The sequence below is a fragment of the Metopolophium dirhodum genome, chromosome 8 (assembly GCF_019925205.1).
Source record: "Metopolophium dirhodum isolate CAU chromosome 8, ASM1992520v1, whole genome shotgun sequence".
Classification (NCBI taxonomy): Eukaryota; Metazoa; Arthropoda; class Insecta; order Hemiptera; family Aphididae; genus Metopolophium; species Metopolophium dirhodum.
The window spans coordinates 3,391,778-3,405,655 of record NC_083567.1 but is presented as its reverse complement, the minus strand read 5'-3'; the positions used below and the strand labels follow the sequence as shown (position 1 = coordinate 3,405,655).

Below are 13,878 nucleotides of genomic sequence, written 5' to 3'. Positions count from 1 at the left end.
TTGATTAGGTCGTCGATAAATTATTTAAGTGTGTTGTGTCTAAGTGTATAAGTTTATACAGGGGCCCGAGAAGCGCACGCACCTATATCGTGAATTTTGTCTGACCACCACCTCCACCGCCGCCGCAAACTCCATCTCCACCACCGGTGTCGGTGCCGTGCAAACGCTGCCGTGTTCGGCGGCGTTTCATTAAAATCCCGAATTTTCGATCGCCAACGGAACGTGCCCCGCCGAGGTCATCGTATATTATATAGATTTAGGCTTTAGCTATACCTATATTTATATCATACACCATATATATATAATATTGTACACGAATAATACATATTATACATATAGAGAGGTGAGCAAAAACTGCACGACAGACCATACAGGGTGTGCGCAATAGACGCATAACGCGCGTGCGGTCAATTATATTATGACAAAACATATCGCGTAGTTATGCCTTATGCTGTTGTATATTATATATAATTAGGTAGGTGTACTATAGGAATATTATCTTAACTTTAGTGATCTTTCCTCTAATTATGCTGGTCTGCAAACACGACGATTTAAACTGTGATAAATCTATTTTCTGTTTTCACCCACGTCGTTCGATCAAGCGTTCAAAACGTGGAGTGATTTTTAATGCGTCACGATTTTTGAATGTTTTATTATTGTTCTAACATTTTTTTTCATCTGAATATTATCGAGACCTACGACAAAGTTATACGACCGAAAATCCCGAAAAACCGTTAAACATACAGACTGACTGAACCGTCATCAGTAAATCTCTTATATTCATAATAATATTACAAACGCGAAGTGAGTCAATTATTATACGCTCTTAGTAAAATACATAAGATATGTAAAAAATTATCTTCTCGATTGAATTATGAACGAATTGGTTGAAAATATGAGAATAATGTAATGGACTGATTATATGTGAATCGTAAAATAAGTGTCATATAATATTGTATGTACCCAGAAAAGTAATGCTCAAAGTTGACATTTCGATAAGTAGGTATCATAAAATATTATATGCACGCAAACTTTAATCAGAACAAGGCGAATGTCAAACGTCTGTGGATTTAATGTGGTCGAAATGATTACACTTTTTTTACACTGTCCTGTCTATTATGATTATAAAAAAAATATTTAAAAATAATAATCACCGGCGACAAGAAAATATCGTAAATAAGACCATCTTAATAATAATAATAATACGATACTCTGTCGAATACAGCAACTTTACTAGTATAACATATTAAGTTAGTATAAGAGCAATAATAATGGTATCCAGTTTTTAGTTTTTTGATAGTTTTCATTTCCTTTTCGCTACCAACGTCTGATGAGAACACCGGTCGAGCGGTTTCGCGGTCGCCCTGTATAATAGGTCTCGTCAAATACCGCAGTCGGTCATTGTACAGCTGTACAGCGTTCGTTTTTTTAAAAAAATATATATTTTATTATTATTATTATTTCATCGCGGACGCGGCGCCGAGCCACTGACCCGCGCGCGCGTGTGGTCAGCGGCGAGCGCGTGCGTAGCTCTCTCGAGCCCGAAACCCCTTTGCCCACGTCGCACACCCACGCCGAGTCGTACACACGCACACACACTTGACTCGCTTACACGCACACGGTCGCACGCACACGAGTCGTCGTCGTCATCGTCGTCGTCGCCGGCCAGTAAATTCAGTGCCGTTCGACCCGATGGCCGTCGCGTTTGTCAGGTGTCGTCGTCGTCGTCTTCGTCGTCGCCGTCGTCGCCGCGGCGGTTCACTGCCGGAAGTCCGTCCCGACGTTGTTTCCGGTTGTTGACTGACCGGAAAAACAAGTCGGCATGCGGGAGAACAACAGCGGTACCGACGGCAGCGGCGGAGACGATCGCACGACTTCGTCGTCGTTCACGGTCATCGACGACGACGACCATCAACACGACCACCGCAGCCGTCGCCGTCACCGCGATCACCATGGTCACCGAGATCGCCAAGATCACCGGGATCAGCACCCACGCGACCGGGACCCGCGACACTTTGCCCGGTCCCTGGACTCGAAGCTCAAAAAGCTGCAGCAGCGGCACCCCGGCGACGGCGTCAAGCAGCGCTCGTCCAGGAAACCCGTTTTCGTGACCACAGTGAAAACGGGCATTTTCCTGGACCCGCCGCCCGACCTAGCCGCCCTGCTCGGGCTCGACGACCGTTCGTCTCAGTCCGGCGTCGACTCGGACCGATACTACTCGTACTCGAGCAAGCCGCGCGTACTCCACGACAGGCAACACCAACGGTGCACAGTCTCTTATTCTTGCCGGAAAACCGACGGGCAACCCGAGTGAGTATAATATATAATATTGGTATGTCACCGGTGGTGGTGTTTTCCGAGAGTCACCCTGACGATTTTTTGCGAGAATAATACCTCTTCGTCGGCCAAATATGTAGAGGTACCCAGGGTCCTGGAGAGGATCCTCGAGTGAGTGAGTTGTCAGTTTATTTTGTTTTCTGCGAACCTCACGAGAAAATCCTTGTAGTGACGGTCGAAGTTGATATTTTAGACGAATTCGATCGGTTTTTTAATTAGGTACATACCTCCTAACTGTAATTACGTATAAATAAAAAAAAATTAACCTGCTATACTCGAATACATGTTAAATATTTGCCAAATTTCAATATATTGTTTTTACATTACCGGCGGTATACAAAAAATTGACTATTTGAAAAATTAAACTGCGCAAACAATTTGTCCCGTTCAATTCATATACACTTTAATTGGAATTTACTTATATGAAGTTATGAATTACTGTTGAATACACCACATTTAATTGTACATCGATTGGCCATGGTAGTACTCTTGACAATACGGGAGTTTTGGGACAACTATACTTCATACGAGATGTCGAGATTCCGACGACCTATTTAAAAAAAAATAATATTTAGTTTTCGCCACTTGTCCTGAGCAGTACTCGACGTAACAATATTCTACCCAGATATTGTTGAAGACCACCAACAATTAAAGTCCCATACCCTAACATGTGGATGATATTAGCTATATACGTTTACTCCACATTTAACTCCGAAATTAATGTACAGCCACATAAGCCCTTTCTGCAGCTCACACGTGAATTGACATTTACAATAACGTCTAACTTGAAACGCGGACCGTCTCATCCACGCGTGTTTTGTCACTCTGAGGATTTTCCTAACCGGCAGTATGTCGTTGTAGCTGCATATTTATGGTATCTATATAGTTTCTTAGATCCGCTGCAAGGACGGTTGCTTCAGGAAAAACGTTTGGGGCATAGGTGACTTAAGTGACTCGGAGTAGCATGTATACTCGGATTTAAGACATTTTCATTTCGAGGGGGTAAAAAAATAAACGCTCTGCGCCGATGGCTGTCAACATCTTATATTAGTAGGTACCTGCCCATTTAAATAATAAAATTATATGACTATTACCTATGTGGAAAAGGTAGATCATTAAAATAGATTTCACGTCCCAGACGTTCCGTCATTTTACGATTATGCTTATGAGTACAACAACTCACGAGTCTGTGTGGTAATAACTAAAAAATTATAAACGACAGTCTCGGGTTTACTATGAGAAGAATCTCAGATGCACACACCTTTTAAACAAGATTGATTGTGTAGTAAATATTGTAGTGTTCTATTGTTAAGCATTAGATAAACATTAAACATAGTGATTTATTGTTAATGTATTGGACGAATTCACCTTATTAATTTTATCAGGTATTTGTGAACGAATTGAATTAGATTAATTTGTGTTTGTAGAATAAAGCGATTCAATACTGCTGAAACATTGATTACAAAAAAGGTTATGAAACCTAGATATCAGTAAGTGAGTGGGTAAAATAAACAATTATATATCTCTCTATACCTTATAAAATGTGTTGGAAATCAACTTGTGTATGCATATTACCGTACGGTTTTGAGTGGACTATGTATGTTGCATATTATATAGAGTCGATGATATTATATTGACTTCCGTGACCCAACTCACTACCCTTACAAATGTCTGAGCCATTTCACTTCTGTCTTAAAACTATTTAACTGTTTACAACACACTCAAAGAATTACAATTTTCTAGTATTTATAAATAATCGGTATAAAATCAATACTTAACTTATATGGATATTAAAATGCGGTGAAAAATGAAGTATCAACATAATTAATCGCTGGTACAGTGGTCGCCGCTTATAATGATCACATCCGTCCGAGAGTATTTTGATCACTATATCCGGAAATCACTATAGTGTATCACTGTAGTTATAATTTAAAACATATTATACTAAATACATCACATTCTGTGTAATTTGTAAAATTATTAGCTACTATAGGTTTATCAATACCTATGTATTTACTGGAAATTTACAGAAATAAATGGATAAAATAATTAAATTTACATGAGCAACTTGGGTGATCGTATGTAAATGCGTCGTTCGTAATTAGTATATTATTTGAAATTTGCACTTAAGTGGTCCTCAATAATTACTATAAAAAAAAAACGTGATTTTATATAATATGTCCATAACAGTGAGTACCTAATATTACTATAAAGTATCTAAAATTAGTTGTAAATCAGATAATATTGATATTCATACAATCATAAGTATATTATAGTATATACAATATAGGTACCACATTACCACAGGATAATCAACTTTACCGTGACCAATGACCGTGACCCTTGACCGTTAAGGATAATATCCTTTTTAGAATTATTTTTAGAAGCAAATTTATACGCTCTATGCATACATGCATACTTATCTGTAACGACTTTAACGAGTAGTACAATTTAAGATTGATATCTAGACATAAATTTGCTCGAGTGGAGTGACCAAAAATACAAGGTTTATACCCTTCTGAGTTGTATAAAAGCGGGCAATACCTACAAAATATAATGTATAAAATAGATTCCATTATGATAACGATTTATAAATGTATTTAATTGTACTAACGTCGTAAAAAATCAATAATGGGCGCTATAGTAATTATTTTGGTAACGGCTATTGTTAATATAATATAAATAAAATAATGTGAATGCATACAATTATACGATTTAAGTAGATGTCTATCATAACTCTATTAAAATAATATATGATGTCCTTTTGACAATAGTTAATACATCAAAAGATAATATTAGTACAAGAAGCGTAATATTATATGATTATTTCGGTGGCAAAAGTAAAATTTATAATTTTTATCATCAAATATTTAAATCGAAATAGGTATAGGTAGTGTAAAGTTTAATTCGATGGTATTTCCTAAGGAAAATCGATGAATATAAAAATATGTATTTAGTTTTTCCGATGAGAACTGGCTAGTTTTCAGAATCGAAAAATCCTCCACCTTAAAACGATTTCAAAAACGATCTCCATGATTATAAAAACATCCCACTGATTTCGGTTCTTTTCGGTAAGGCTCGAGTCCCTCCTGTTTACGATGTATAGAGCCTTTGCGTAAAACTCGTTAACAATATCAAAGAGATAATATTCTTATTGGTATTATCACGACACCTGTGAAATTTATAGAAAACTATTATTTTGACTCGTTTACATAAAATAAAACCTTCATTTTTTTTCTATTTCATAGTTAGTTATAACGTTGTACAAGTTTATTACGTTTATTTAGGGCCGTAAATTCTTAATTCTTGTAGAAAAAATAATAGTTTAAAAACACCCAAGTTGACTTATGTCTTACTAACCTAGCACGCGAACCGGTCGTTAAATATTCATACCTTTTTTTTTACAAACCATAAAACATTCGCTCGTCCTCTCGACAATCCTGCACACCCCATTTGCTCAATCAATTCTTCGAGAACTTGAATTTGGGTCAAAACGACGTGTAAATTATGTATTTTTTCTTTTAAATTTTTTTTTTTTATTATTATTATTATTTACAGTATGTGCAAACAAATGGGTTACACGAACATCATGCATGACAAACGGGTGGTCAGAGGCAGTAATTTTGCAAAAAAATCGTTCGTAAGTGTTACACGTTTTTTTTTTTTTGGACATCACGTCTTATTTATAGAACATGATTTTGTTCTACATGATAAAACATATTATAATATAATATTATTAAAACTATTTAGCGTCCAAAATGGAACCCATATTTTGGGTATGCTAAACAGTTGTCGTCGGAGGTGAGCGTCTTGCTTACACGCATGCGCTACAGATTTTTCGTTTTCATTTTTGGTTGATCATTTATTTTTTTTATATTTTGATTATTTCATGTAACGTTATATTTTGGCTTTTGAAAACGCTGTGGAATTGACATTAGCTCACTTTTTGCTATTGCTACATTACATATTATTATCTAAAGGTTTTATTAAATATCAAACGGCGTTTGAAATCTATGATATTATTATTCCACAGATGGGTAAAGAGTCACCCGCTGCACGGGAAGCGGAAGCTCGTCGACGGGCCATGGCCAGGAAAAAAGCCATAGACTACCAGACCAGGGCTATGCGATTACACCTGGGAGCGCCGAAACTTCCCAGGGGCCGACAGAACGTGGACATCCAAACCGATGTACATCTAGAAGAAGTAAGCATTGTAAAATTACATTTAAATGTTTGTGTTTTTATACCAAAAGTTCTTATTGCGGAAAAAAATTAAATCAAGTTCGTTAAGTTCCGTATAAGTATATAACCAACGATTTCGTTTAAAAATGCATCCTTGCAGTATTCCGTTTTATTGCACTGTAGTGGTTTAATCAAGTTAGTCTAGCCAACCCAAAACTAAATTATAGGATATAGTGTTAATACTGCATACAGTATTTCTATATAAGTAAGATTCAAATTATATAAATTTTAACTTTAAACAATTTACGATACATATTTTTTGACATAAAAACGAAATAGACTGAAATAGTGAAATATTATAAAATTAAAAACAAAATAAATTAACTTAACTTACTTCTTAAAATGAAAAATTAACTCGTTAATTTCACGTTAATTAAGAAAGAAATTTGGTTAGTTAACAGTTAAGTTAATGAAAAGGCAAAGGTAACTAGTTAAGTTAAAACTTAAAATAAAATTAACTTTTTAACTTAACTTTTTAACTCGTTAATGCTCAGCCTTGGCAATAACACAGTGTTAAAAATATTATGTGTGGTGACTGATGGCCGGTGGGTGGGTTAGCTAGCCGCTCTATAGCGGCAAACGTGGGTTATAGATAAAAATATATATAAAAATACCACTATATCTGTCTATTTATAAATAATAATTGAATTAATTTGTTATTATAATATATTTATTATTATTAAAAATATAAATCGTTTTCCATCACATCACTACGCTGTTGTTGTACTGTTACAGCAACTTATTTCAGAAATGTTGGAACGTCAACATTTCTGGGATGTTTTTATGTAAACTTAATATATTTGTAAAACTAAACCGTTAACACGATGTTTTGGTAACGTCGAGGTGCGATGTTAGCATTGAAACTTATATCATACATCGCAACAATGTTCTGTAACCTAAAAAGCACAGTGGGTAGTGTCTACTAAATTATTAAAACAACAAATAAATTTGTTTACTTTACGCTTACTATATTCACTCAAATCATCGTGTACGGTGTGATTAAACAAATTAATATTTTATTAATTGTAAATTTTGATCACAGTTATAGATATAGCAACAGATGTGTACCAACATGATTTACCTAAACTTAACGTACATAATATTATTTTGCAAACGAACTAAAAAGAGCGATACGTTATTGCTATGAATAAATGGACAATAAATAGTCAACAATACTAATTGTAGAATTAAAAAGAACTTACGAAGTTAATAAACTTAAAAATAATTAATTGCTTAACTTTTCTTCACCTTAAGATTTTCCGTGTAGATAATACGGATAGTATACTATATACTAAAATACTAATTATACTTCTACCTTTATAATTATACTATTTATCTATATTATAACATGTATACTCTGAAATATTTATACTTTTATCTAAATTATTTATGTACCTAATCAATTATTTATGTATTCTACCTTACTGTACTTATACCATACCTACTTGTAATAATATGTAAAATTGCCGTTTCGGCGTTTAATAAACAATAAACAATAAATAAATAATAATAAATAAATAATATGATAAATAGTATTTCGTCAAAATCAATAAACATTTATTCGCATAAAAACCATAGTATTATAACGGTATTACACTCCATTTTGATATCAAACATGCGTTCTGGTACACGGAGAATAATTCTATAAAATAATTATTACGGTAACGTGTATCGATGTCTGTCATGCACGTTGAAACTTAAAGTAAACCACCTACCTAGGTAGAAGGTACCTATAACCGTGACAAAATATAGATAGGTATGTCAGCGACAATACGACGTGTTTGAATATCGTTTGCGCATTCTCACTTTTTTCTATGCGTTATAGGTTCTCCCATGCTTTAACCAATGGAGAACGTAACACACGGTAAAAAGTGGAGGATAATGAGTGTATCACAATGTCGCAGCTGACAAACCTATATAATATTTTGTCATGTCCATAACAATATTATTATGATTGCAATGATAACGTGATTCGCCCAGGGAATAATAATTAATATGATTTATTGAACTCTACAGTTGTACGATTATCCAGTATCCCAGACGTTCGGGGCGCAGACTGAATTCGATCAAGAGATGTTCTCGAATCCGGGAACTGGGACGTCCGCTGGCACCGACGCTTCTACCCAAGTAGACGACAAAGATGTAAGTCCGTTGCCGGACCGCGGTTCGGGTAAAAAAAAAACAAACAATATGTGACCCGAGGAATGACCGTCGTTGCGCTTTCCGTACGACGTGTTTTTGTTGTTTTTTTTTAGTTATTCGACTTCGACACCGAGGTGACGCCGATAGCTGAAGCTCTAATATCTGACGCCTTCAGAACAGCCATGCAAGAAGTGCTCTACGAAGACGAGCTGGAGACGAGGGCCCGGCAACAAAGGGCGCTGTGCATGAGGCGCAAAGTCGAGGAGATAGAAATGAAGAGACTTCAATACCAAGACGAAAGGCTGAAACAAGTTATCGTGAGTTTCCGATTTGTTTCTATCTGTAGTAAAAAATAAATAAATATTGAATCATTATTTATGACACGGTGTTCGACGGGAATGCGACTCACGCAAAATAACAGTTCATATTGTCATATAATTATAATATGTCTATATTATATATTAAAATGTATGTGTACTCTTTAGGTATATATATATTTAATATATATAATATTTATGTATATATGTGTGTACGTACCTATGTATATACGAGTCATTCACAGTTTTAAAATATTATTAAATACCTATTATATAATATTTTTAGACTACAGTCTTAAATGCATATAATTTAGAATACAATATTATTTTTTTATCAAAAATAGAGGCATTTTTAATTATACTTTTGATTCTGTCGACTATATAGAAGTTTAATTTAAATCCTGCATCGAATTACGCAGATAAAATGTATCGGCTGTCCAAAAATAAAGTATACCTAATATTGAACTTGTTTTAAACTCGATTATACAAATTAAATATAATATACATATACATGCAGGTTTTATTAAGAACAAGATTTACTTACACTTAGTTTAAAAGAGTATTACCTACCAAAAGTGTTTTTTTTATACATATATAAGTTATTATTTATCTAATCATAATACGCTTTGATTATCATATCAATACCAATATGACAATATGATATTAATTTATTGCAGGCTGAACACACGAAAATGTTCGACGAAGGCGATGAAAGAGAAAAACAACGAATCTCCTCGACGTTGACTTCGGACCGTGTGACTGATTTGTTGCCCAAAGTACTTGACGATCTGAGTGAAAAAGGACTCACAACCACGACTGGAAATAAATTAGAAAGTAAGAACGCATTATTCCTACCACAAACTTCAGTCTTGAATACTATATTTACTACTATATATTCTGTATCATCGCCGACAGGTCCAGAATTCGTGGCATGGCTGACGGAAGAACTGCAAGCTGATAAAACGAAACACGCCGAGAGCGACGAAATTTTGAAAAGTATGACTTATGACTTTTTAACAAAGCCGAACCATAATAATATGATATAATATTGTGAACGCGTAAAAACATTGTTTTGGTGAAACAATACGCGCGTACTTATATCACGTCATTCTTGATTTGGTTGGTTGTTTAAAACTTTATTATGCTCGATAAAAACGTGAATGTCGTGCAATTTTTTGGGGTTTCGAAGTATTATAATGACTTATAATGAAGTCTTGAAAGTTTAAACAATCATTATTAGTATTATTATATTAAATAATTCGGCACAAGCGCTACACAGCAGCTGTTAACGATTTTAACTCAAACCCCAACAACTGACATCACAAAGTTCGCAAACCATAAACCCCCGGTAGACTTTTAAATGTAGAAAAAGAAAAAATATAACTTATAACTCCAAAAATTGTTTAATCGGTTTTTAAATTGTACACCAATTACTTAAGGTACCCTAAGGCAGTTAATATGTTTTTAGTCTAAATCACAATCGTTGTCTTAAATCTTATACCTATAGGATAATAAATTTTTCTATTGTTGTATTTGGAATCGTTGACTATTGCACATTTATGATGAACGTTTTTTAGACTTGTAATAAAACAAAAATTATGTGAATTTCTTATAACATTATTTCTGACAAGTTTAATAAAAATTATTATTATTTGTTCTTAGGTATGATTCACGATTTAATAAGTCGTCGTTTGGATTCATACAACGAAACTACTGACGTGAAGGATATTGAACGACCCGAAGAACTATTTAAAGAAATCGAATCGATAACATTAGAATCTGACAAAAAAATTGAATCAGATAGCTCGACAAAAGCTGCTAAAGATAGCTAGAAATTAGTTAATACTTAAGAGCGTTTCGTTAAGAGGAAAAATAAAGTTTCTACGAATTTTTCCCACTTCATACGGCACAGAATGTATTTGGACAAATATCGATAGGTGTTATACATGTGTCTTACATATTATAAAAATATACAATTTAATATAATCGTATAATATAGGAACAAAATTAAATATTACAATATAGGTATGCCCTATACGTATGAGACAGTGAAGCACTGAATGTTAAGATACACTCTGTTAAACAAACATTTAAGTACAAATTTGATTGGTGTTGACCACCAAGTATAAAGACTTCTTCGTTGTTACTGTGGTCATCATAAATCCTTATCCACCAAGTCAGGCGTAATAAGTTTCAACATCATGAAATCCGAAAATTGTAATACTTGAATTTCTAGAAAAAAAACATTTTTTTAACAGTTTAAATTCTAAAGTGATTGTACACCAATAGAGTAGGTATCTATAAATATAAATAAACATAAATATAAATACTACCTATATTATACATATTTTTCTTCGCGACAGTTTATAATAGTTTAAATTATGATGAAAGCAATGAAATATAATACCTGATTAGTTTTTCTCTCGCCCCGATTTAAAATTTTTAAAAACCTACGAACAACTCAGTGTAAACGCGCACCTATACCTATACAATTACTAAGTGGGTAGCAAACATATTTTGAACCAAACAAGAAGTGGAGGAAACTAAATATTTTTGAATATTACAATATAATATTCGTTGTTGTGTAGTTTTAGAAATCAATAAACGTATACTATTAATAGATAAACACCGAGACGATGAGCTTCAATCAAAATATGATACGTTGTTATATCGTTATAATATATACATATTACATACTACATATTATATAGATTGAAAAAAATAACGTACTGCTAAATATATTATTATATTATGTGATTAATTATTATTATTATTATTATTATTATTATTATTACAAATTTGTTGAGTCGTATCAAAAGTCTATGTATTTTTGAATATATATATTATATTATATAATAAAAAAAACATACTAAAAAACAGTGATTTTTCATGTGCGCATTCTGGGGGGGAGGGCATATCATATTTGACTGTGGACGCCGTGCAGCGCTTATTAAATCACGATTAAGAACAAGTATTGTGCGGTCTACGTAAATCCATAAATTTGGAAAGAGGGTTATTATTTCTTGTTTCCATTTTTTTCCCCCAATTATTGTTTGTGGGGTCCCGCAAAAAGCAGCTGTTGGCAGGCGTCGGCTCGCAAAATACATAATAGAAAATCCATATCTAATACATCTAAATTAACACCGCCGTAACTGCATCCGAGAAATATTAATATTATTATCACTATGATACCCTCTCGTAATATATTTGACATTGACAAATTGATAATAACAGGACGTGTCTGGCTTTGCAAAAATATCATGTTATATAATGTATATGCATATCGTCCTAAACACCGCGTCCTTCGAGTGTTGTCCTACCTAAACCTAATATACAGGTCCGTGAAGTTGGCTGCACGATGCAAACATCTTGGCCCCAAACCTTGTAAAAAATTTGTAAGTCATTTCTAACTATGTAAGCACAAATTGGTAACTTATAAGTACGGCCGTTTTCAATTGTCCTCAAAAGTTTATATCACGGCTACCTTCCGCGAAACTTGGCGGTTATGGCATTTCAAATTTTTTGACTATGCCAAAATGTCGTTGACAATTTGTAAGCATCTGTAACAACTAATCCCTCCATTAGTTATCCCCAAAAAGAAGTTTGCCGTGTCTTATCGAGCTTTTTGAACTTTGACTGTTCTAAATCGTCCTGCGAAATTTGTAAGTATTTATAAGCATGAGTTTAAAATTTGTCATGTCTCCCTAATTTATTCCCAAAAAGAAATTAGTCCAAAATTAATAAAAAAATCCTAGTTAAATTAAAACGATATCTTAATAGGATAAAAAAATTAAAATAGAATAAAAAATCAGCTAAATAAAAATTGATATTAAATGAAATCTAATTTCAAAAAAAAAAGGTTGGTTAAATTAAAAAACCGAAGTAGAAAAAAACTTTTATTTAAAAAACCTAAATATGATAAAAAAACCTGTTGAATAAAAAATTGATATTTAGTAAAAAATCAAATATTAGATAAAGGAGCTAAGTTAAATTTTAAAAAAAATGTAAGATGAATACATAAAAATAATAATATAATATTAATATAAGATTTTTTTATCCTATTAACATATTTTTTTAATTTAACTAGGCTTTTTTTATTAATATTTGATTATTTATTAAATTTATAAGAACGAATTTAAAATTTGTAAGTCATCTCTCCATTAATAATCCCAAAAAGAAGTTAGCCGTGCTTAATCGAGCTCCTTGAATTTTGACTGTTCTAATAATCGTCCTGCGCAATTTGTAAGTATTTGTAAGCAAGAATTTACAATTTGTAAAACATTCCTCCCTAATTTATTCCCAAAAAGATATTGGTCCAAAATTAATAAAAAAGCCTAGTAAAATTTAAAAAAAAACATAATATAAGATCAAAAATCAGCTAAATAAAAATTAATATTGAATAAAATGTAATTTTAATAAAAAAAAAGTTATTAAAATTAAAAAACTTTAGTAGAAAAAAAACTTAAAATCTAAAAACCTAAATAGGATAAAAAATCAGTTAAATAAAAATTGATAATTAATAAATAATCAAATATTAATATAAAAAAAAACCTAGTTAAATTAAAAAATATGTTAATAGGATAAAAAAATCTTATATTAATATTATATTATTTAAGATTCTAAGCGAAACGATGAATGTATTGATTTTACAATGATAAGTGTTTTTTTTTTTATTTATTTTTTTATTTTCGTGTCTGTCATCACCTTTTAGGACAGTAAAAATGCTTGGATTTTCTTCAACAGTAACTTTTCTGATAGGAAAGTGAATCTAGTTGATACTTTGGGGGATCAAACATAAAAATTTCACAGTAGTTTTCAAAAGCGACGTGAAAAACAAAAG

The 13,878-nt window shown here is 32.8% G+C and overlaps 1 protein-coding gene across 2 annotated transcripts; it reads left to right on the top strand.

Moving 5' to 3' along the window:
* Nucleotides 1–1,633: 1,633 nt before the first annotated feature.
* LOC132950408 (radial spoke head protein 3 homolog B) lies at nt 1,634–11,898 on the top strand. Of its 2 annotated transcripts, XM_061021844.1 has the most exons (9): nt 1,634–2,310; nt 5,896–5,977; nt 6,088–6,138; nt 6,371–6,541; nt 8,596–8,721; nt 8,835–9,038; nt 9,716–9,872; nt 9,954–10,034; nt 10,701–11,898. In XM_061021844.1, exons 1-9 carry the CDS (start codon nt 1,823–1,825, stop codon nt 10,868–10,870), a joined length of 1,530 nt encoding a protein of 509 aa, XP_060877827.1. In that variant the 5' UTR covers nt 1,634–1,822; the 3' UTR covers nt 10,871–11,898. The 2 variants fall into 2 exon arrangements, with proteins under 2 accessions (XP_060877827.1, XP_060877828.1); XM_061021845.1 differs by lacking the exon at nt 6,088–6,138.
* The last annotated feature ends 1,980 nt before the right edge of the window (nt 11,899–13,878 follow it).

Coding starts and splice junctions, on each gene's coding strand:
- LOC132950408 (XM_061021844.1), top strand. CDS start 1,823: ATGCGGGAGAACAACAGCGGTACCGACGGCAGCGGCGGAGACGATCGC. Junction 8,722..8,834: donor CCCAAGTAGACGACAAAGAT/GTAAGTCCGTTG, acceptor GTTTTTTTTTAG/TTATTCGACTTCGACACCGA. Junction 9,873..9,953: donor GACTGGAAATAAATTAGAAA/GTAAGAACGCAT, acceptor CATCGCCGACAG/GTCCAGAATTCGTGGCATGG.